General features: G+C 45.0%; 8 protein-coding genes across 8 annotated transcripts; 4 read left to right on the plus strand and 4 right to left on the minus strand.

The window, feature by feature from the left end:
- Positions 1-835: 835 nt before the first annotated feature.
- On the plus strand, positions 836-4,236 carry BHQ10_009515 (uncharacterized protein; the record flags this gene model as incomplete). The annotated part of the gene is made up of 7 exons (XM_040882439.1): positions 836-896; positions 951-981; positions 1,030-1,314; positions 1,374-3,039; positions 3,097-3,186; positions 3,242-4,086; positions 4,149-4,236. The coding sequence occupies 7 exons, from the start codon at positions 836-838 to the stop codon at positions 4,234-4,236; spliced, it is 3,066 nt and encodes a 1,021-aa protein (XP_040738017.1).
- An 85-nt stretch (positions 4,237-4,321) lies between these two features.
- BHQ10_009516 (uncharacterized protein) lies at positions 4,322-5,173 on the minus strand (the record flags this gene model as incomplete). The annotated part of the gene is made up of 1 exon (XM_040882440.1): positions 4,322-5,173. One exon carries the CDS (start codon positions 5,171-5,173, stop codon positions 4,322-4,324), a length of 852 nt encoding a protein of 283 aa, XP_040738018.1.
- A 586-nt stretch (positions 5,174-5,759) lies between these two features.
- BHQ10_009517 (uncharacterized protein) lies at positions 5,760-6,822 on the minus strand (the record flags this gene model as incomplete). The annotated part of the gene is made up of 2 exons (XM_040882441.1): positions 5,760-6,209; positions 6,286-6,822. The coding sequence occupies 2 exons, from the start codon at positions 6,820-6,822 to the stop codon at positions 5,760-5,762; spliced, it is 987 nt and encodes a 328-aa protein (XP_040738019.1).
- A 711-nt stretch (positions 6,823-7,533) lies between these two features.
- BHQ10_009518 (uncharacterized protein) lies at positions 7,534-8,707 on the plus strand (the record flags this gene model as incomplete). Its single annotated transcript, XM_040882442.1, has 3 exons — positions 7,534-7,600; positions 7,659-8,147; positions 8,223-8,707. 3 exons carry the CDS (start codon positions 7,534-7,536, stop codon positions 8,705-8,707), a joined length of 1,041 nt encoding a protein of 346 aa, XP_040738020.1.
- A 425-nt stretch (positions 8,708-9,132) lies between these two features.
- On the minus strand, positions 9,133-10,166 carry BHQ10_009519 (uncharacterized protein; the record flags this gene model as incomplete). The annotated part of the gene is made up of 3 exons (XM_040882443.1): positions 9,133-9,764; positions 9,846-10,075; positions 10,129-10,166. 3 exons carry the CDS (start codon positions 10,164-10,166, stop codon positions 9,133-9,135), a joined length of 900 nt encoding a protein of 299 aa, XP_040738021.1.
- Positions 10,167-10,959: 793 nt separating this feature from the next.
- On the minus strand, positions 10,960-15,152 carry BHQ10_009520 (uncharacterized protein; the record flags this gene model as incomplete). The annotated part of the gene is made up of 11 exons (XM_040882445.1): positions 10,960-11,018; positions 11,088-11,404; positions 11,463-11,734; positions 11,808-12,607; positions 12,670-12,838; positions 13,515-14,027; positions 14,082-14,177; positions 14,236-14,361; positions 14,422-14,706; positions 14,765-14,860; positions 14,916-15,152. 11 exons carry the CDS (start codon positions 15,150-15,152, stop codon positions 10,960-10,962), a joined length of 2,970 nt encoding a protein of 989 aa, XP_040738022.1.
- Positions 15,153-15,936: 784 nt separating this feature from the next.
- Positions 15,937-17,244, plus strand: BHQ10_009521 (uncharacterized protein; the record flags this gene model as incomplete). Its single annotated transcript, XM_040882446.1, has 5 exons — positions 15,937-16,156; positions 16,218-16,312; positions 16,383-16,824; positions 16,881-16,984; positions 17,038-17,244. 5 exons carry the CDS (start codon positions 15,937-15,939, stop codon positions 17,242-17,244), a joined length of 1,068 nt encoding a protein of 355 aa, XP_040738023.1.
- A 562-nt stretch (positions 17,245-17,806) lies between these two features.
- Positions 17,807-19,146, plus strand: BHQ10_009522 (uncharacterized protein; the record flags this gene model as incomplete). Its single annotated transcript, XM_040882447.1, has 6 exons — positions 17,807-17,901; positions 17,954-17,976; positions 18,042-18,108; positions 18,165-18,252; positions 18,308-18,865; positions 18,922-19,146. The coding sequence occupies 6 exons, from the start codon at positions 17,807-17,809 to the stop codon at positions 19,144-19,146; spliced, it is 1,056 nt and encodes a 351-aa protein (XP_040738024.1).
- Positions 19,147-21,923: the final 2,777 nt, after the last annotated feature.

Genomic DNA, 21,923 nt, shown 5'->3' on the forward strand with positions numbered 1-21,923 from the left:
TAATTTGAAATTCAAAAGATACGCGGCATATCATCGAGTTATGGTGCATGTGCTGCTCGATGAGAAGATTGATCAGCCGACCGGATATACACAGTATGATTGGTTGATCTTGGGTGCGGTTGCTGACTCGGTTAGATCCTCCAATCACAAACTTGTATTCTTCGAAATTACCTGACACGGCTTACACGGACCTGGGGCGCGCAAAACTGTAATTTTACAAATATTTACCATACCGGTGATTTCTTTTAGATTAAGTCGCCGGTCATCGACAATAATAAGGAAGCTCCCACATCCAAAATTATGTGACGGCAACACTGCATACGATGACATTTCAATCGTTTAGGACTGAGATCTACCATAAAAAGTAGTCAGACTCACAGCTGTTGACGAGCGGCATTCAGGTGTTGCGATAAGCGGTACCTGCGACGACGATACGGTGAGCACCGTGACAGCATGCCGCGTCCAGAATTGGTTCAAGAAGTGGAAGACAAAACTGAAAAGCCAAATAAGTCATAGAGGGAACGACTCCTAGAGAATAGCATAACCATAAAACGTACAACTAGAATAATTGAGTGGGTACATACCTCCTCGCGTTTTGGCATGTATGACCACGGTAGTTGACCACGGGAGTGAACGTTTCCGCACGTGACGAGATACAAAATTTGCATTTCAAATTCTTGATTTTTTCTTTCTGCACCTTTAGAAATAGTAAAAGCAGGAGATATCAACTTATCGAAGTGACTGGGCAGACTTTATTGTGGAGCTCTAGAGTCCCTCGGAGTCTATTTCCGCCGACCGTAGTGTCTCGGTAACCGCATGCCAAAGAGCCCTGTGAATGGCTTCCACAGGGGCCGATGAGGAGCGCCATGTTCCCGTGGTGTGGAAGCTAATTTCGGGTACGTGTACGAGACTCGACTTAGACTCCCGGTCTATCTTGATGATATTGAAAGGCGCTCTACCACCGACGATAGTGATTGCCATGTATGTCAAAGTCATCAATTCAACACGGATTTAGCTAATATCTTTTAGATCTCAAAGTAATGCAATCGCAGACATAACCTTGACGGTGGGCTATCTGGCTGCCCTCATGTCCGTGACATCACAATGTCTCATGCCTCGTGCCAAGTTTATCAAGATCATGCTGTTCAATCTTTTGGCGGTGTGTATCGCTGCATCGCTGTGTTGCTTGGCCAATTATTCTGCTGTCAAGGCGAGGCAGCACAGTACCCCTAGTGATGCTTCCGAGAGCGCAAGGAATGGATACAACAGCGATGCATGTGCGGTTGCAGCAGTGTGGCTTTTTGTCCTGATTTGGTTCGTACATAGTTTTGTGTTGTGTGTGCGACACTAAGGCTAACTCTGGTTGACTCCAGGCCCGCGAATGCAATCCGTGCCTGGCGACCTATGGAGCTGCAGGACCCAATGGTATCATTTTCCATTTTCTCAAGCGTCACTATCACCCGCATTGGCACCTTCGTCACCACTTCTGAAGGCCTTGAATTCATTTCTAGACTTTTAAAAACCTTTCTTATCGGGTTTGCAATCGCTTCGGCTGTGTCATTGCTTATTCTGCCCATAACCAGCAGAAGTTATGTCTTTCAAGACATGAGGGAGTATGCATCACAGGTACAACATGTTCTACAATTTCAGATTGGTTTCCTGAAAGGGAGTTCCGCATCCACGGTGTGGGTAGGGCAGGGACTTCTGAGTCGAACCCGGACCGCGTTGAGAACAGAGGATAATGGGAATGTCAGTGGAAACGGCGTGTCTCCAGGCTTACGCGAAATCAAAGGAGCCTTAAACCTATCCATGAACAAGCTCAATGCCTTGCATAGCAAATTGCATTCCGATTTGTTCTATTCTAAAGACGAGATTGCCTGGGGCAAATTAGCCGCGGATGATCTTACCAAGGCCGCTGCCTTGTTTAGGGACATACTGCTGGCGCTGTCCGGCATGTCAATGTTACCAGACATACTTGAAATGATAGTTCAAGAAGAAATGTCCAACGAAGTCAGGGAAACATTTGATAACGAAACTCTTTCAAAGCATGCCGAGGTACAAAAAAGCGTGATGATGCTTCACAAACAACTTGTGGATACCCTCCATTTGAGCTCGGCAGGTATGCAATATTTTCTCCTCACATTCGAGCTTATATCTGCGAAGCAGTTCAATACGAGAGAAACCGAGAACTCGAACACGAGAGATGAAGAATCGAGTGGAGAGTATCCGAATCCACTTCAAACCAATTTTGTAACCGAATATGAGCGAGTGCTACAGAATCTCTACAACCAACAAAGAAATGTCCCGGAAGAATTGTCGTCTATCAGGGCCTTTTCAGATAATGGAGATCCCGATGGAAATCTAAATGCAGAGTTCCTAACATCACATACTGATGTGCGGCAAGACTTCTTCCTGCTTCTCTACATGGGGCAAATGCAAAGAATACTCCTAAATTCGATCTTCGAACTCGTCATATTTGCGGATAGCAAAGTAAAGGACGGAACAATGAAATCTAATCGATTAATATTCCCTAGAGAGGAATCAGTTCGAAATTGGTTTTCTCTGAAGACGGAGCAGAAGGAATCAGAAAGTGGTATTACGGGGCAAACGAATCGGCCAAACGATAGCTCCTCTACGAGGGGCGCAAAACAGGAAAATTCAATTTCTTGTTCAGACCCCGAACATCTGCTACCAGTCAATACCTGGGAGAAAGCAAGTAACCTTTTACGATACATTCCGCAAACGATTCAATCGGAATTGAGCGTCTTTGGCTTTCGCGTCGCCGCTGCCTCATTTTGTGTCGCCATCCTAGCGTTCCTTCGCCAAACTCAGGAATTCTTCTTCCACGGACGATGTATTTGGGCAATGATTGTTATTGTCATTGGAATGTCTCCTACAAGCGGACAAACTTTGTTTGGTTTCATGGCGAGAATTATTGCCACGACTGTCTCCATGATACTAAGCTTGATTGTTTGGTATATTGTTGATGAAAAGACTCCTGGAATAATTGTTTTTTTATATTTTGCGAATGTGTTTGAGGTAAGACTTGATTCCAGTCAAACTCTCCATTCTTCTGACTTTCTTTGTTGATGATAGTATTATTTTTACGTCAAAAAACCACAATACTTCGGACCCATTGTGATCTCTATTGTGACCCTGAATGTCATAGTTGGGTATGAGCTTCAGGTTGGTATCCATCATTCTCTATCTAGTCCATATTGACTAACACGCTGAGCGACAGGTTCGCAAGCTTGGAGTTGAAGTGGCCACTTCAAATGATCAACCGTATTACCCCATATACATATTTGGTCCGTACAAATTGGCGGCTGTTGCGGCTGGCTGTGCTATTTCCTTCTTCTGGGTCATATTTCCATATCCTATAACAGCCAAATCCAAGCTACGAAAACTGCTTGGGCATGGCCTTTTTATTCTTGCTCAATTCTACGGCGCTATGCATGAATCAATTGAAATATGGATGAGAAGTGGGTTACCCGATGGCCGCAACAACGCCGCGAACGCCTCTCGCAGACTCTCTGTGGTGCGTCGCAAGCTCTTCAAAGAGGAGATGGTACTTTTGAATACACTACGTATGCATAGCCATTTCACTAAATTCGAGCCACCAATTGGAGGAAAATTTCCCAGGGAAACGTACGACAATATTATCTCTAAGGCGCAGCGTCTCCTCACCAGCATGTCCTTGATGGTTACGACTACCCGAAATCTCGAAAGACTATACCCGAGCAACAAACCAGAATTGTCTACATCTTCAACAGCTGAAACACCTGCAGCAGATACTTCGGATGAACAATGGATGTCTCATCTTGCCAAAATTGCGTTCAAATCGCCTGACTTCAAGTCTCACATTACCTCGTCCCTTCTATGCCACCTTTCCGCATCGATCATGAATGCCCAACCACTTCCTCCATACATGCGTACCCCAGAATCATTCCCTCTAGCCCGGCGAATGCAAAAGATTGATAAGGAGCTTCTCAACATTCGTCATGTGCAGGATCCTGCCTTCTCGGCTTTTGTGTCGCTAGAAGTGCTGCGGTCAGTTCTTACGTGGACTTTGAAAGATTTATTGAAGTGAGTTGCATTTATAATTTCTATGGTTTTTTACATTTTTTAACATTTCATGGTCAATTTAGGGATGTGAAGACATTGGTGGGTGAGCTGAGTTTCGCATTTGACGTCGAGCAGCCGGAGTCAGCGCATTTATTGTCCGACGAAGCATAAGCTTCCGAATCCAGGTATGTTATGATTGGGTATTTTTTTCCCTTTCAACTTTCGAGAAGTCCAAAATAAAACATCCCTAGTAGAGTTATATGTTTGATCCATGCCGTCCAACCCCCGCGGCAAATAAAGCTGCCCCATGAACGCCCTCCTGCATTATAACACTCTCTCCGTTCCTGAATTCATTCTTCAATGCATCTTCAAATGAAGTGGCGTCGTAGGCAGCATAATAACATGACGCCCGATCAACGTTCATGCAGATTTGCGGAAACGCAAGAAGCTGACTTGCAATTTTGGTCGCTTCAGCCAATGCCTCACCCTTACCAACTATCCTGTTCACAAGCCCCATCTGCAAACCCTCCTGTGCTGTGACAGCTCGCCCTGTCAAGATCATATCCAGCGCTCGACCCAAGCCAACGATGGCCTGCAACCTCACGGTGCCACCGTCAATTAGTGGTACGCCAAACCGTCGACAGAAAACTCCGAAAATAGCGTTGTCCTCAGCGACACGAATATCCGCGATGAGACTCAGTTCCAGCCCACCTGCAACTGCATACCCTGCTACAGCGCTAATCAGAGGTTTGCGCACCTGGAGACGAGAGGGTCCAATGGGGCCTGCATTTCGGCCTTGAACGCGGTCGGCTTCAACATTAAATCTGGGTCCTTTGTATTGCCTTTCTCCGTCCTCGCTACCTTGAGTAGCAGAAGTCGATGCTTTGGCTACTTCGTGCAGATCGAAGCCAGCGCAGAAAGTTCCTCCGGTGCCATATAAGATACCAACTTTCTGGGTCTCATCATTTTCAAAATCTAGAATGGCATGATAAAGCTTCTCGGCTGTTGAATGATCGATTGCATTGCGCCTGTGTGGGCGGTTGAGGGTAATGGTTGTGATACCTTCCTGGGTTTTCGAAACTTCGACAGAGTTCTCGCTTGACGACATCCTGTATTCTTTTTGATCACGATAATTCTAATTCTGGTTATGAAAGTATAGAGGAAGTGATTGATTGAGCACTGAATTTTTAGGTGTAGGAGTTGTCTGCCTATTTCTTCGTGATATTGACCAATAGTTGCGTCCCATATATGCGAAAGCCATAAAAATACAGTTTCTGATAAGTAATCATCAAAGCCATCTTACCATTCGAAGCTACAAGGCCTCGATCTCGGCAAATGGTGATTGTAACTGGACATGTGATGTAAAGTGAGGGGTAATCGACGACGGCTATTTACTATGAAATGCCAGAGCCTATAGAACATCTCCTAGATGACTCAGATCTCTCACGCTTGATCGTACCTGAAACAGAACTGCCTCTCCAGCACTGTCTAGCGTAGAGCTGTTCTTAGGCTTACTGTATGACGTTCCCGGGAACTCATTAATTAAATAAAAGAACAGATCATCTTTGCCAAGTTCTAGACCATTGTTCAAAACTTTTCCGAAAAACTGCACTTGACACTTTTTAACCCAAAATTACATCAGAATATCGTACAAATTCTACTCCTAGTCTATAACCCTCTCCGGAAAGCTAAAATCAATCCCACTTCCTCAGTCTCCAGGCATCTTCAGCAGTAAGGAGACGTTCCTTCACGCCCTCAAGATCACGACAATCGATCATCACATCGCCTTCTCCGACCGTCCCCCACATCTTTGGAGCTCCAGCAAATTCCCAGAACTTCACCATAAGGCCTAGCTCAGTCCCCCACATTCCATGTAGCTCTTCGAACTGCTCGAATGGAACTGATAGAACTTGGAGTTTCCCCTTTCCTGCAATCTCTGCCCATCGGGAGAAATAGTCCTGTATCTGATACTTGCCAGTCGTTACGTGAACATATCGACCCCCCTTGGATCCGCTCGCTGTTCGGGGGTATGGATTCTGCAAAAGTCCGCTAACGGTAACGCCGATATTACTCACTGAGCCCAGTGAGGGAAGGTAGGACAAAGGACTTGCTGGGAGGACCAGCAACCATCTTGAAGCTGGTTTCTGTTTTGACATAATATTTAGCTCACCGACACAACCCCTGTGTATCATCAGGAAAGCAGGAAGGTGGTAATCTTACAGAATAGACTGGAGTAAAAGGCGGATAGCCAAAATTTGATGGATAGAACCCAGTCAAAAGGAAGATAGTCTTTGCGTTCAAGACCGGGTCGTTCTTGATATATTCATCAATGGCTCCTTTCGCATCGAAATGTGGAACCTCCACCTCCCCATTTGTTAACTTGCTCGCAGCAGGTAAGGTGCTCCAAAAATAATTTTCGAGAGTGGGAATCTTCGCAGCGACACGGGCCAACCTCACACCTCGATCGTACTCAATTTCTTTGGACTTTTCAGGCCCTATCCCAGTACCAAAGGGCTCGTAGAAATCTGTAACGGCGAAAACGGCGTGTGCGCCGACGAAAGCTTTGACGAGGCTATCTTCATCATCTAGGTCTGCGGTTACCATTTCAATGCCTCGCTCGACTAGTCTCCTAGCATTTTCGCTGTTCGTATTTCGGGTAACGCCTCGGATTTTCCATTCGGGGTTCGCAGACAAGGCATCAATAACCCCTAAGCCTTGTAGGCCAGTTGCACCGGTAACAACAATGAGCTTGGACATTTTGGGGATTTAAGCTTGAAGATCTCCGTTCCGGATAGTGACTTTTCCAGATTCAAGGGTTGTTGTGAAGAAAGTTCTGGATCTTACATTCATTGTAATACTGGTAGGTACGGGTTTATATACCTTCAATTGAGATCGATAATCTCGTTTATCGTATTCCATCATCATCTTGCATCTAGCATTAGAAATTATGGTTTGAACACTTCCTAGTGTCGGCGGATTCTCTGATTACTTTCTGCAAGCCAAATGCCCGCAAAGCCCGCAAATACCCGCAAGAATACCCGCAAAGCCGGAGCAGATCGAAACGAGTTATGCTTACTTCTATCGCTTACCATTCGTCTTTCGCAGATTACTATTCGTTGCTCCATGTACTTATCCTACCTATGTAAGTTTTAATTATAAGCTAAACATGCGTTGCTTGTCTGTCTTTGACAATCTGGTCCTGAAATCTGTAGAAGACGTCATTACAACTATCCCCTGTTCTTCGGTGATGAGATTGTATACATTCGTAAGCGTCTAGAGATTACAAATCAGTGGTAGCTACAGAAAGTAAATACGTAGGTGCCAGGAAGCCTGAACGATGAGTAATAGGATCATATATATTCTAAGGTTGTTCAAAGCATTTCCAGATGACATCTGAGAGTAGATTCTCTTTTTATTCAAAAATTCGACCTACTCGTGAATTTTACACCACAATATCATACAATCATTATGGAAAATCTCAAATTGATACTGGTTATCGGAGGAACCGGTGCGCAAGGCAGTCCTGTTGTCAATGGTCAGTCTGAGCCAGGTGGCATTGAAACAAACCTCACCCGTTCTAAAATGATATACAGCCCTCTCGAACAGCGGCCGGTACAGCGTCCGAGTACTGACTCGAAATCCAACTTCGGATCAAGCTATAAAGCTAGCTGCCCTACCGAATGTCACGCTTGTGCAAGGCTCCCAGGACAGTCAGAAGGATCTTCACGCTGCTTTTACTGGCGTTTACGGCGCGTGGGTAAACCTTGATGGTTTCACGATTGGCGAAAAAAATGAATTATTCTATGGTATTCGAGCATACGAGATAGCTAGGCATCACGGTGTCAAGCATTACGTCTTTGCTAATACCGACTATGCTTTTCGGAAGGGTGGTTGGGATGAGCAGTATCATTGGGGACATAACGATGCCAAGGGCCGCGTTGGCGATCTGATCCTCAGCCATGGACAGTCCACTATGAAGACATCACTCTTGACAACGGGACCGTACATGGATATGCTACACGATGGAATGTTTGTTCCTGAGGAGCAGGCCGATGGTTCGTTTGTCTGGGCGAACCCCGCGGGTAAGTTATTTTCTATTTCGTGTAAAATGACTTTTTTTGTCAACTGGAAGAATGTTAATTAGTTTCACTCTATAGCGGACGGCAAGATCCCTTTGATTGCCCTCGATGATGTTGGGGTTTATAGTCTATGGATATTCGACAATCCATCAGAGTCCGCAGGCCTCGACCTGGAGGTTGCGACAGATCAAGTCAGCTTCGCTGAAATTGTGGCAACTTTTACAAGAGTAACGGGTAAGAAAGGCATACATAAGCGCATGCCCCTTGCGGAGTATCTAGAGAAAGCAGAGCCATATCCAGGAGCTTATTCAAATTGGGCGGTCAACCCCAATGTTCCTCGTGATGAGTCATTCATGACATGGAGGGAGAATTTCTCGGCTTGGTGGCGCTATTGGAGTGAGGGCAAGGGCGCAACCCGTGATATGGCATTCCTTGACCGTATCCATAGCTCTCGTATTCCGAATTTGGAAGCGTGGATGAGAGCAAAGAACTACGATGGGCGGCCACGTTCGGTTCTCAAAGATCTGCACGATGTTAGACACGCGACATTGGCAGGGAAATGAATTCCATATGGAACCTGCTGATTTCTGACGCCTTAAAGTTCACAGCATAAGGTTTCGTTATTTTAGATATTAATCCAAGTCGCTCACGATTTATTTTAGTCATATTGCTTATTCTGTAGTTTAGCGACTCTTAAGAGTTCTTATCAGTGAGTGCTTGTCAAGACTTTCGGAGCTTCGAAATGAGGCGTTTTCTTACTGTGTATATAACCACACTACCAACAGGGTTTGATAGTTCACAAAACTATTATAGTAAATAATACTTGGTTGTGCATGAGTAAGGAAACTCCCTAAAATTCCCATGTAATACACGTACAACCCCGGCGGTCCAAGAGATCTCACTACGGGCAAGAACATATTGGCAAAGCAAGAAATTATATTATTTGACTAACAATAAGTCTGTGAATCCATTAATTTATCGAGACTACTCATCCCTCCTTGAAATATTGCTGCCCACGATCGCGAATCTTTTTCACAAGACCCTTGTCACTAAGCCCAGCAGGTCCCGTCATGGTAGAATCGAACACCTTCCGAGGTCCTATGGCATTGAGCAACCACACGATGAAAGCGTTTGTTCCCTTCCAGATATAGCTAACACTATTGTCACCTAGAACCTTGGCAACAACCTGCTTGGCAAACACATCAGGTGTGATAGAAGATTTAGCGCTGTGATCCGTCCTCTCCTTGACCTTGCTCTCCACGTCAGCGTAGAGACTCTGAGGCCCAAAGTTGACGTTATCTGCAGAGCGAAGATTGGTTGAGACTTCGCCCATGAAGAGTGTGACAACTCGAATTCCAAAAGGGCTGAGTTCTAATCGTAGTGTATCAGAGTATGCTGACACGGCGGCCTTGGTTGCGTTGTATGCAGATGCGAACGGAAAAGGGAGTCGGGCGAGTATTGAAGCGACGTTGACGATTGTGGGAGTGGAGTTGGAATTGTGGGCAGCTGCAATGAGGAGAGGTGTGAACGCTGTGACGACGTCAAATAGACCGAATACGTTGGTGTCGAACATTCTTCGGACTTTTTCGGGATCAGCTTCTAATGCCGGAGCCTCGTACACTGTGGCAGGTTTTAGTATTTGTTGAGATGGAACAAATTCATGCGATGCCGCCATCTTCCCCAATGGGCTTGAAGACTTACTAGATCCAGCATTATTGTATAGATAGTCTAGAGTACCACCAGTACGTTTGGAAATTTCGTTCTTTAGGGCTGTAATACTCTCCGACACGGTAACATCCAGGGCTAGAGTTTCGATTCCATTTTCTGACAGATTGCTCATCGATTCAACAGAGCGAGCAGTTGCAAAGACTCGTAAACCTCTCGACGCAAATTCTAATGCCAGCGCATTTCCAGCTCCACCTTCCGAGCAGCTAGGAAAGTCAGTACAAGGTTAGATTGAAGGTATACAGGCTAATTGACGTACCCTGTAATAAGAATGGACGGCTTCTTGCTCGCGGACATTGTTGTATCTTGATAGCTTGGGTATTTGACACGAACTCAGTCGAGTAGGGTATATGCTATAATTGTTGCGAATGAATTGTTTTGCAGTACTCACGAAAGGAGGGAATTATTCTGTTTTTAAGTCCAGGCGATGGTGATTAGTAAGAAGCAACGCCGCAACGCTAACGGAGGCGACCGCTAAAAGTCCGCAATGTCCGCTATGACACGTACATCTGTCGGCAGGCTGATTTGTAACTAAAGCTAAGACTGTAGATGCCTCAAAATTATCAATTCATTTCAGGGCTTCTGTATTACAAATTATATAAAAAAGGAATATGCACTAGGTATAGAAAGCGCCAATCATTTTGAGTGGACGACACATACAAGCAATCGGAGTCTGAAAGATGCAGATCGATGTTACTTCTACCTCATTCTACTGATTGGTAAGTCGGGGCACAGATGGAATATTTGTAAGCTTGATTATTCATTTGAGTATATCCGAATGTCTTTCAACAGAGCTTAGTTTCGATTATATGATCATTTACTTTGTTAAATTGTTTACTCTGACATTTGCGACCGTGCCGTGCCAGGCCTAATTGACTCGTGCGGGTAGCCTGTAACCGGATTGCATCGCGAAATATAGTGACAAGAAGAAAATGCTTATATCCAAATTATATTTCAGCTCAAACTAAGTATACTGAGTCTATTACTCAAGTCACTATCTCTCACTATATTGTATGTCATCTCCTTGGGCAATATTGGGACCAGCCGAGCCTCTGGCCATGAAACTACTACCGGCGCACGAGACTCGTACTTATATCGCATCCACAGCCAACAAGGCCTCTTTTGCGTCCAAAATAGTTTGGTAGATACCTTCGTTTGATGTTAGACATCCACTACTTGGATTTTTTTCATGCAATTATGTTTTGTCAAGTAACTTACAAGCGAGTGGCCAACGGCTTCGTATATGCTCGAGTAACCAAGTCAAGGTGGCTTTAGCGCTGATAATCTCTGCCGAGGGGTTGCCTTGTCCAATTTTCATAAGCACCAAAAGGCCTTGGTAAACGACACCAGCAAGAAAGAAGGTACATTGGCCCTGCAGTAGGTCTACCATATTAGATCCTTGTTGAAGTGCTAGTGAAATTCGGCAAAGCGTATCGATGGCACTCCGTGTCTCGTCAAACATATGTGTCTGCACCTCCTGCGCAGATTTCACACCCAGCTGCTCCCAAATATGTTGTTGAAGGAGGAATAAGCCACTACTTCCACGGTCAGAATCTCTCTGCCGGCGGGAAAAATGCCTGTAATAATGCTTACCTGTAAGAGACTAGGCTTTGACAGCAGAAGGATAACCTCCGAGCTGTAATTTCCATCTCATTTGCACGCACCAAAGCTTCGATGGTGCGACAAAGCTGTACTATATCTGCTGGTAAGCTACCTCCATTGAGATAGTCAGGAATGACAGAGAGAGATCTGATATTGTCGAGAATTTGACTGATAAGGTATGTTGCTTGAGCTAGCCTGCCGAAGTGTCCGATTTTGAAAACATAGCCTTGGGAAATGGTGACAGCGTCCTCTGGTTGCGACGTCTGGGCATATCTTCACGTTAGATAATGATTGCATATCTTTGTGTAGAAAAGGAAGAGTAGAAGGGAGCCTTACCGCGTCGGCGAATCGTTCATCATCCACGGGAAGAAAATCTTCAAATGTTGGATCTGCCGTCGCCAGGATGCGAGAGGGATTCGACAAGTTCAGGAATCTATATATGAAGAAAATATCAGCCCTGACGAGTACTAAACTGTCATATGGAAGCAGAAAATTATTCTTCATCACGAGGGTAATGACAGACCGGTCCAAGATCAAGACGCCCCACCAAGCCCTACGCTTCTCCTCGATCTCCATCCATGACACCGCACGATTATGATCGCCGCCCATTCTGTCTCGATTGATTTTGTCTAAACCCAAAGCAACACCATAACGGGCACATGCGCCAACTGTCAAATATGCCCCAGGGTAGATGGCATCGCCAATCTCAAAAATTGCAATCAATATACCTGCCTGCAGGACTTGAATACATAAGCCTTCTGTACTCTCCACTTCCGAGTAGAATTTCTTAGTCAATCGATACAAAGAGGTCCGCTCTTCATCACCATTTTCACGGACCTCTAAGCAGCACAGCTTTATGCAAAGAGCTAGCAAGCTGGTTGGGCGTCGTAGGGGAGATAGCGGATTAAGTACAGCGTTGAAATAGCTCTTCCGACTGATGATAGGCATCCAAGTGATCTGAAAGAATTGGAGAGCCGTCTCACGCAGTTCTTGTCTATCACCTAGGCTCAGTATAACATCTTCGGGAATTTCCAAATTCGGGCGCGGAATTTCTAGAGAAACTTCCCGAAAGAGATCGGGTGCTAGGAAACCGATGGCAATATTCACAGTAACAGACGATGCCGAAGGCGCAGCGACTAGATGACTAGAGATTATACCATTCTTTGTCGAAGTGGGTCTCGTGATGATCGAATTGGACTCGTTGGCAGATTCTGCACGATACGGACTGTGTGGAGGGGAAGCGGAACGCTGGCCACGTCGTTGAGGATAAGTGCATTTCCATCCTTTCCGGGTGCAGAGCTCGCATGAAGGCAGGTTCTTGTCGCACCGGCGCTTACCACGACGACATAAAAAGCACGAATGAAGAGCTTTTGAAGTCATGGTTAGCTAGAGAACGGGCTGGTGATGATGGATATGACAGTCTTCGTCTCCAGCTATGCGGGGTTTGCGGAGGTTTGCGGGTGTCGGGGAATCTTGATTCGAAAAACGACTGGATGGCATTTTCTAGCCAGCAGTTTAGTCAGCAGCCACATTGTTTTTAATTTTGGATTACTAGTATATTTTACCGCATACTGTGGGCTTCATTGAAATGTTCATACCATGAAATACTAATTTTAGCATACATGTTTAACACTGCATCCGCTAGTCTACAATAGCAAGGCGTATCTCTCTCGCCGATACCTACCTAGGTATATACTTCATTCTATCCTCGCAATGTAATACACTCTCAGTATTTGAATTTGAAGTCCAATCTCTTGTTTCCGTCCAATTCACGCGCTGCCTGGTCATTTTGGTATATTATCTTTTCCTCCTCAGACATGCCGGACCACACTTTCTCTTTCTGCCGATTCAGATAGCGTAGATATTCTCGCTGGACAACGAATGTCACAAGAGAAAGAGCGCAAATAGAGATGAGGACCTTATTGCCCCTGTAATAATATGGCGAATCATCACTTCGGTAGATTTCTATAATTTCTATCAGTCAGTATGCTTTTATGAAACTCTTTTTAGATGAGGAAGGGTCAACCTACGCGACGAAATGACCGATCCAATCTGAACAATCACATTATACGTAGCAGTCGTTATAGCCCTCTTTTTCACATCAAACGTGTTCTCCGAGATCCACGCAGCAACGATTGGGTGGAAATAAGGATATCCTGATATCATCGTAGTGATTGCAAAACGGCCCCAGTTGTCACCATGCGCTGGCAAGGCTAAGAGCGCAGCCAGCAAAGGTAGAGACCAGAATTCTCCGATCAAACAATGGAAAGTGCGTTCGTCGAACCACTCACTGCTCTTGGCTAACAACAGCATCAGAATGATCTGCAATACGGCAGATGGGATTGATAGCATATTTGAGTCGAAAGTTGAAAAGCCTATTCTTTTTAGGGTGAGCGAGAGGTATCCCTGGACTGGACTTTGCGGGATGTAGGCTACGAGGCCAATGAAATAAAGCCCCCACATCGATCTGTCGCTCAATGCATTGCGAATATCCTTGAGGGTCGCGGGCTCGCTAATCTCGGTAAGACCTTTGGACGGATCGTCACGGAGGAGTCGCTAGCTGGTTTAGTGTGACTATTCTATAGACTTCAGCGAAATGGATTGACTTACATTGATCATGATTACCTCCTGGCGCTCAGTGTACCATGACTTCGGGTACAAAATGCTTTTCGTATTCGTCGGAGAGCGTGGCAAGTAAAGCAGACTCTTTGGGATTCATTAGTCTATCGATGTGGTACTGGTGGCTGAAGAGTATGTTACTCACGATAATTCCTATTCCGAGAGTAAGGAGGCCCTCGATCAGAAATAGATAAAACCAGCCAGCCCTTCCATTTACACCTCGCATCTGGAGAATACCTGCGGCAAGGAGGGAAGAAATGACTCGTGCAACCTAGACATATTTTAGATGAAGGTCACGATATAGTAGTGAACAGAAGCTGCAACGACTTACATTCAGTGTGGACCAGAAAAAAGCCAATCGTACTGACAGTTCATGCGCCTTGTAGAAATAAGTGGCAAACAGGATCGTTCCAGGGATGAAACCTCCCTCGAAAGCGCCAATGAGCGCACGAGTGACATAGAAAGAAGCACGGCTAGTCATGAAGGCTTGGGCCCAGGATACCATACTCCAGGCAATCATCATAGTCGGCAGCACAATACGAAATCCGTATCGCTTGATGATTAGTTGAACTGGAAATTCGGCGGACAAAAAGCAGATTAATTGAATGGTCGTTCCCTGATATCTGATTAATACACTGTCTATACCAAATCAGTAAAGCAGGCGATTAGCTTACATTGTTATAGTCGTTCGTAGTCATTTTCAGATCTGCGAGAAGGTTGTCCGTCAAAGCGTTCGAGAGGTTGCCTCGATCTAGCTGCAGCCCAAGGAACTAAAAGACATCATAAGCATTTAAATGAGGAACTGAGAGCGAAATCGTGACGAACCATGATACAGACCCAGCTGAGAAAGAACAAGTCTGTTTTCCATACCACCGCTCTCTCCTCCTTTGGAGTCCATGTTGCCCTCGGGTCAAAGCGATGAAAGCCTTCGTATGAAGGATGCGGCGCAATGACCTCGGAGAGATCCTCAGTTATCACGGGCTTCACAGGATCATCTCCATGATGTTTTGCGTTGAAATCAACGGATTTATCAGCGCCCACAGTTTCAATGTCGGTCTCCATTGTAGCGGTCGGACCACGTTTGAAGTGAAAGACCGATGAAGTAGTACAATGTCATTTTAGCAACAAAATAATTGATTCGACCCAGCTGTAAGGTTATTTATATTCAATTTGATATACCTACCACCGGGCCATTGCCTGTTTTGATCCGAAGTTGATATTTTCAACATGTGCGTTGCTAATCGCTTTCAACATCAACACCAAGATGTCGCAATCCCAGCGAGAATGGCGTTGAGCACTAGCGCAAGAATCTATAACTTTAAAATAAACGGTAAATCGTAAATTGGACATGGAGCCTAGAACGTTACACAATGATAACCCTCTCTCTACGTACTTTACTACATGTTCTTCTTCCCCGCACATTATTCGAAGTAGGACATCACGGATTATGCGATCTTTGAGCAAGAACTAAGGTGCATCAGTCCCGGTTATTGGAGGGCTACTTGAGTAGTAGATTTGACAGAGTAATGAAATAATTGAATGGAGTAATAATGATCCACATGCCCCGCCTTCTCATATTGGACCACAGGCTTGTCATCCGAGAATTTTCCCGAGATAGCTTCCGGACTCGTTTAGCTTCGGAGGTACGGACTTCGGAGGTACGGAGGACATTTACGGTTAAGGGATAGCTAAAAGTTAGTTCTGCGGCTTATTGAGTTGACTTCCTTCTGGGGTTAGTAGATCTGTTGCTTGGGACTCTAATGACCATTCCTTCATCTTTCACCAATTGTCTACGAGAGAATCAACATCAAAAATCATAAAGAAAGAACCGAGACTGAGGACAAAGATGCCTGCTATACATCCAATTGATAGACCTAACATCCGAGGTGGTCACGACCAAGCTCGACCGACTATCAGTGAACCACTTAAATATTCCGGGTCTCTTGACAATATTAAATATAGGGACCTGACACCAGTCATTGGTCGAGAATACACAGGTATACAAATCGCGCAAGTTTTGGATTCAGAAGATCGTGACCGCCTGATTCAGGACATCGCGACAATAGGTAAATGACACTGTCCTAATATTGAATGCGAGTATGAGCTAATCTCTTTCAATATATATAGTTTCTCAAAGGGGTGTGGTGTTTCTACGAAGTCAAGATGTGACGCACCTTCAAATGAAAGATTTCTGCGAAAGACTTTCTACTCTTGCCGGATGTGTAAGTGGCCTATATTATCACCTATTAAATACAAAATCAGTATCATTGACAACAAGACGATGCGGAACAGCCTCAGAGTTCTTCGCTGCATATCCATCCTTTAACAGAGGAGGGAAGCGAGCTAGGCGACCAAATCAGCCTCATTAGCAGTGAGAAGCAGAAGAAAGGTGGTGGTCTTACTCATCAATTGAGTGATACATCTCGTTTTGCCTCTGTCGGGTGGCATGCCGATATAACATTTGAAAATGTCCCATCCGATTATGCCATACTCAAGATCCACACTTTGCCTGAGACAGGAGGGGACACCCTCTGGGCGTCCGGGTACGAGATTTATGATCGCCTATCTCCGTCAATGGCACAGTTCTTGGAGGGACTTACCGCTACACACGATGCGACATTCTTCCACGACGAAGCTAGGCGACTTGGGAATCCGTTGCGAGAGGGTATCCGAGGCTCTCCGTTGAATGCCGGATCATCTCTTACTGCAGTTCACCCTGTGATTCGTACTAATCGTAAGTCCTTGGTTGTGCCGTTCAAATTATGACCAACCTTTCTAATTGCACCATAGCCGTAACTGGTTGGAAATCAGTCTTTGTGAATAAAGGCTTTACCAAGCGCATAAACGGCGTCACCAAAGATGAGTCGGATGTACTATTGCAATATCTTTTCAACGTGAGTTTACGTACATCAAGGAACTGAGACGGCAATACTAATTTGTTATGTAGCTCCTTACTCAGAACCATGATGCCCAAGTTCGCTACAAATGGAATAAGAACGACGTTGCTATATGGGATAACCGGTCTAATTGGCATTGTGCCACCTACGATTACGATGATACTAGAATTGGTGATCGAGTATGTAGTCTTGGTGAAGCGCCGTATCTGGATTTGAATTCCCAGTCAAGGCGACAGGCTTTGGCTGAGAAATCCTAATCTCAACAACCTTAGGATTTTGTAGTATAATGAAATACCTTCTGCTATGGCCTCATCTTATTACTTGATCGAATTACTGAAGGGTCTACACATTTCGTGCATAAATTGCTGAATCGATTTGTTATTTGCATGCTGGCAAGAGCCATCGTGGGTTTTCCATCGACCACCCCGTAGCCAAATATGTCGGTGGATAGGTATGCATCCATCACAATCTTGAAACACTACCTAGGTAAATATGTAGTTAGCATCTTGTCGGCGATTCTATATGAATTTGGATGAATTTTGAAATTAATTCAAATTTTTAATCCACTGAGAACCTTGGAATCAAGGTCAACCAAAAAAGTGCAAGTATCAGTGCGCCTCTTCCCCCGATATTATTCCCGAGCCCCTCCTCTCCCCGCTCGACGAATAATAATTTTTCTTATGAGATACGTGGTTTTGTTCAAAGTCACCTCGTTAGCGACTTAATATTTTATTAAGATTCGTGCAAAGAATATAGTCCATTTCCATCACATATTATTACAGACATTCGCTTTCCGTCGTCCCTCCCAAAAACAACACAATGGCTTGGCCCAACAAGAATAAAGATATGCTTTATCGTCGAGTCGGTAACTCAGGATTACATGTCTCGGCGATTGGCTTAGGAGGATGGGTTACGTGAGTTCTCTCCTTCGATTTTAGAGAATTAGGACTGATTGAAAGCGCAAAGATTCGGTGGACATGTTGGAAAAGGTACAAGAATAGCTGGGAGATTCGCGCCGGGCAACGAACTGAATACTAATGAACGATATTCTTAGAGGAGACGATGCGATGTATGAAACAGGCATACGAATGCGGTGTTAATTTTTTCGATACCGCGGAGAGGTAAAATTTCTTTGCTCAATCAGATGACTGTAGTTAACGGTATGTTGCAATACTAGCTATGCCAATGGCGAGTCTGAAGTCGCAATGGGAGAGGCCATTCAATCCCTTGGATGGAAAAGAAGTGATTTTGTCATTAGCACCAAGGTCGGTAATGAACAACATACAAGCGTACAAAATGGTCACTAAGACACTCGAGCAGCTGAATTGGGGTATGGCAAATGGCGAGATTCTGATCAACAACCATGGTCTTTCACGGAAACATATCATTGAAGGCACACGCGCTTCTCTAAACCGTCTGCAGTTGGAGTATGTCGATATAATATACGCACATAGGCCTGATCGTCTTACTCCAATGGAAGAGACAGTTCGTGCCTTTCACTACGTGATTGAGAGGGGATGGGCTTTCTATTGGGGTACTTCCGAATGGTCTGCGGACGAAATACAAGAGGCATGCGGAATAGCAAAGAGTCTGGGATTGATAGCTCCAATCGTTGAACAGCCGCTGTACAACTTGCTGGATCGAAAGAAAGTGGAGGGTGAATTCCAGCGATTGTATTCTCGCTGCGGATTGGGTCTGACGACATTCTCTCCGTTGAAGATGGGACTGCTGAGTGGAAAATACAACTCTCACCCCACAGCGCCGCCGCCAGGATCCAGATTTGCAGACAGCAATGACAAATATGTCAAAAGCGTTCGCGAAGAAAGCTATGGAAACGAGGAGTGGACCTCTACTATTCAGAAAGTAACCAAGTTGCAGGTACGTGAATTCCTACTCCAAATAACAGACCAAAACTAACGAGAGAAACTATGCAGGATTTATCCGATCGATTGGGCTTCAAGCTTTCCCAATTGGCTTTGGCATGGTGTTTAAAGAATTCCAACGTGTCGTCCGTCATAACTGGCGCCTCACGTCCTGAGCAAATTGTCGACAATGTCGCGAGTTTGAAATTGCTTCCCAAGCTCACAGAGGAAATCATGGAGCAGATAGACGCAATCTTAGAAAACAAGCCGCCATTAGATCCTATCCGACAGGACTAATTGCTTTATCAGTTTCCATGTTACACTGAATAGATGAATGGTGTTTGTATAGTGGTACTTTTGTAATTTATATCTGATTGACCAAAGAGGGTTTACTGTCCATTGAATTACCATAGGATGTAAGTAATAGCGGCATAGGAGATTGCTGATAGACAGACTCAGCATGATCTCGAATGTGCCGGACTAGGTGACATGCTGATAGGGCCGTTAAGAGCCGCAAATCTATGCAACCCGCTCAACCCATCTTGTGGACTCAGATTACGAAGGAAAAGAATCAAACTCCATGACAATAATGCCAGAAGTTTGAAAATCGCTCAATTCAGAAGAGCGCTTCTCCAGGACTATCGTTGCCAAGCTCATAATGGTCTGGCGTGAAAGGAGTCAATGTGGAAACTGATCCTTCATTACTGCCCACGAGTAAAGAAATGACGGGATTCAGCGCCGACTCGGATATTTCTTGCGACGAGCGCATGGTATCTTGGCCTATGTACTGGTCAAATATGACTGGAAGCCTCCCCAGCGAATCGATGTCAATACTGGGAATGTTGTCGCGGTGTTGATCAGAATAGTCATCATTGGCGGATCCTAAAAGTAGACTTGTTTCCATAGATGATAAAGCATCATCAAAGGTTGGCAAGGATAAAAGAGTCGGTCTCTGGTAAAATTTGTCGTCGTCTCCATCAAGCGAATTTTGGGGTTGTTCATTGTTTTTATTGTCGAGAAGAGACCTGTTTGATAGTGGCGGGCAATATCCCGTTCTAGCATGCACCTCTGCTGTCTTTTGGCACAGTAACTCTATAAGACTTTTCGCAGCTTTGTGTCGAAACGAGGACATCAAAGAATCTAGATGCGTTAAGATGCGGCTTGGTGATAGATCGTTTGTCCAATTTGGTAAACCGATAGGGAGCGTTGCCAAATGTGATATTGAATCAACAACCGAACTTGCAATTTCTACGATTTTCAATTGCTGGTCATAATGTTAGGCACGTTTCACTCTGAGGACTTTGAAATAAGCTTACTATTGTTAGACCATGGGCTTCAATGGCCGATGTAGGTAGCCTGACAACAGTGTTTAGAAAATCCGACGCCGCACTAAGAGGGAACGCAACAGATACAGCATTGCTTGACGAGGATGATGGCGAATGAAGCTTCCACAGAATCATTTTCATCCAATGTCGCGTTACATATATATCCACTTTCTGCACGTCTGAAATAGGGACCTGTTCCTTGGCCACTTCATGCAGTTTTCGATGGAGGGTCTCTACAGTTTGAGAATCAAGAATAGCAGTAGCTCTAACCATGGATGAAAAATCAGTATTATCACCATCTCCTATAACAGCGAAGAGTCCAGCCTGCTCAAACGTCCAGAAGAGATTTATGAGCTGAATGAATGCTGGGAGCACCGATTGCCCATCATACCAGCTCGTTGACGGAAGTGAAATATTTGTCTTTATAATCACAGGCATTTTATGGAGGAGACAGACGCCTCGTTCTGTAACGAACAAGAGCCACAGTATCCACCGACGGAGATCGATTTCTTCTGTAACACGATCTGTATATGATCTTTCCTGGTGCAGCGACATGAGTTGGGCTATCGAAATCGATTCACGCAAATATAGCAATGACTCAGCGCATCCTGGTTGTTGATTCTCGTGATAAATGTGTAAAAAGAACAATATTCGGATAGTGTTCAGATTAAGCCGGCTCTTGTACCGTATGATATTACACGCTTTCTCACACTCGTACACCATATCACTCGCTCGAGGTATGCATGTGTATTCGCCTTCTTTCTGGTCGAGTCTTAGCTGAGCGACTGTCGCGGCGACAATTGATGTGGCTAGGGCATAGGCTTCTAGGTAATCATGGCTATCTTGATCCCCCTGTTGCAGATCGGCGATCAATTCATCAGTGTTGACGATGGGCCATACGGGAAACATCTTCAAGTGGTATATGTACAGTTGCGGTGCGAGGGTACCGACCGGGATGCGGTTCCACGTCCTGTACAATACTGGCAATTAGAGATCGACACTGATAAAAACAAAAGGTGCATGCATCGATATACCTATGGCTTATTGACACAGCCTGAGCCGGATCATTCTCCAAGCCAAAAGCACCATTGTCATCAACAGACTGATGTCGCTCCTGTCGCTGTATTCTCTCTATGATATTCCTCGTCGTCTCGCGCATGCGACGTGGTCCTCGCGTCTGCACGGTGCGAGAAAATGTACACGCGATCTTTGTATTGGCGCAAGACAGGCAGGGCTGGCCCCCGTCGCATTTAACTTTGCGAATCTGACATCCGTCGCAAGCTCGCTTCGTGCGAGCTATTCGACTTCTCGGAGACGAAGACATCGTTTGCACTTTCTAGACATATCGACCTAGTCTGACTGTATACTCGTAATCGAGCCGATTGCTAGAGCTCGATTTGAGTTCGTCGCGGATTATTCACAGTAGAGAATTAAACCGAGGAAGACGTTGGAGGCGTTGAACGAGAAGAAGAGCAGCAATAACGACTTTACCCCACTCAATGTCGCCATTTCCGATGGTCACCCAGGTCCAATGGGCGTGTGAGGATTCGTGTAAATCATATTAGCGCCAAAGCACAGATTTATTAATAAAAACCTATGAGAAGGTTCTTAACCCTAGTGCGTAGGGATTTTCGAGAATCTCACCAGCTCTAGCCAGGTGGTGTTGGTTGCTTCAACCCTAATTAACCTGATCGACCTCCTCCCAAAATACGCACATAATTACAGAGACAATATGTCCGTTTTGCCTAT

Source organism: Talaromyces amestolkiae, assembly GCF_001896365.1.
Source record: "Talaromyces amestolkiae strain CIB chromosome Unknown scaffold25.1, whole genome shotgun sequence".
In the NCBI taxonomy this organism is placed as follows: domain Eukaryota; kingdom Fungi; phylum Ascomycota; class Eurotiomycetes; order Eurotiales; family Trichocomaceae; genus Talaromyces; species Talaromyces amestolkiae.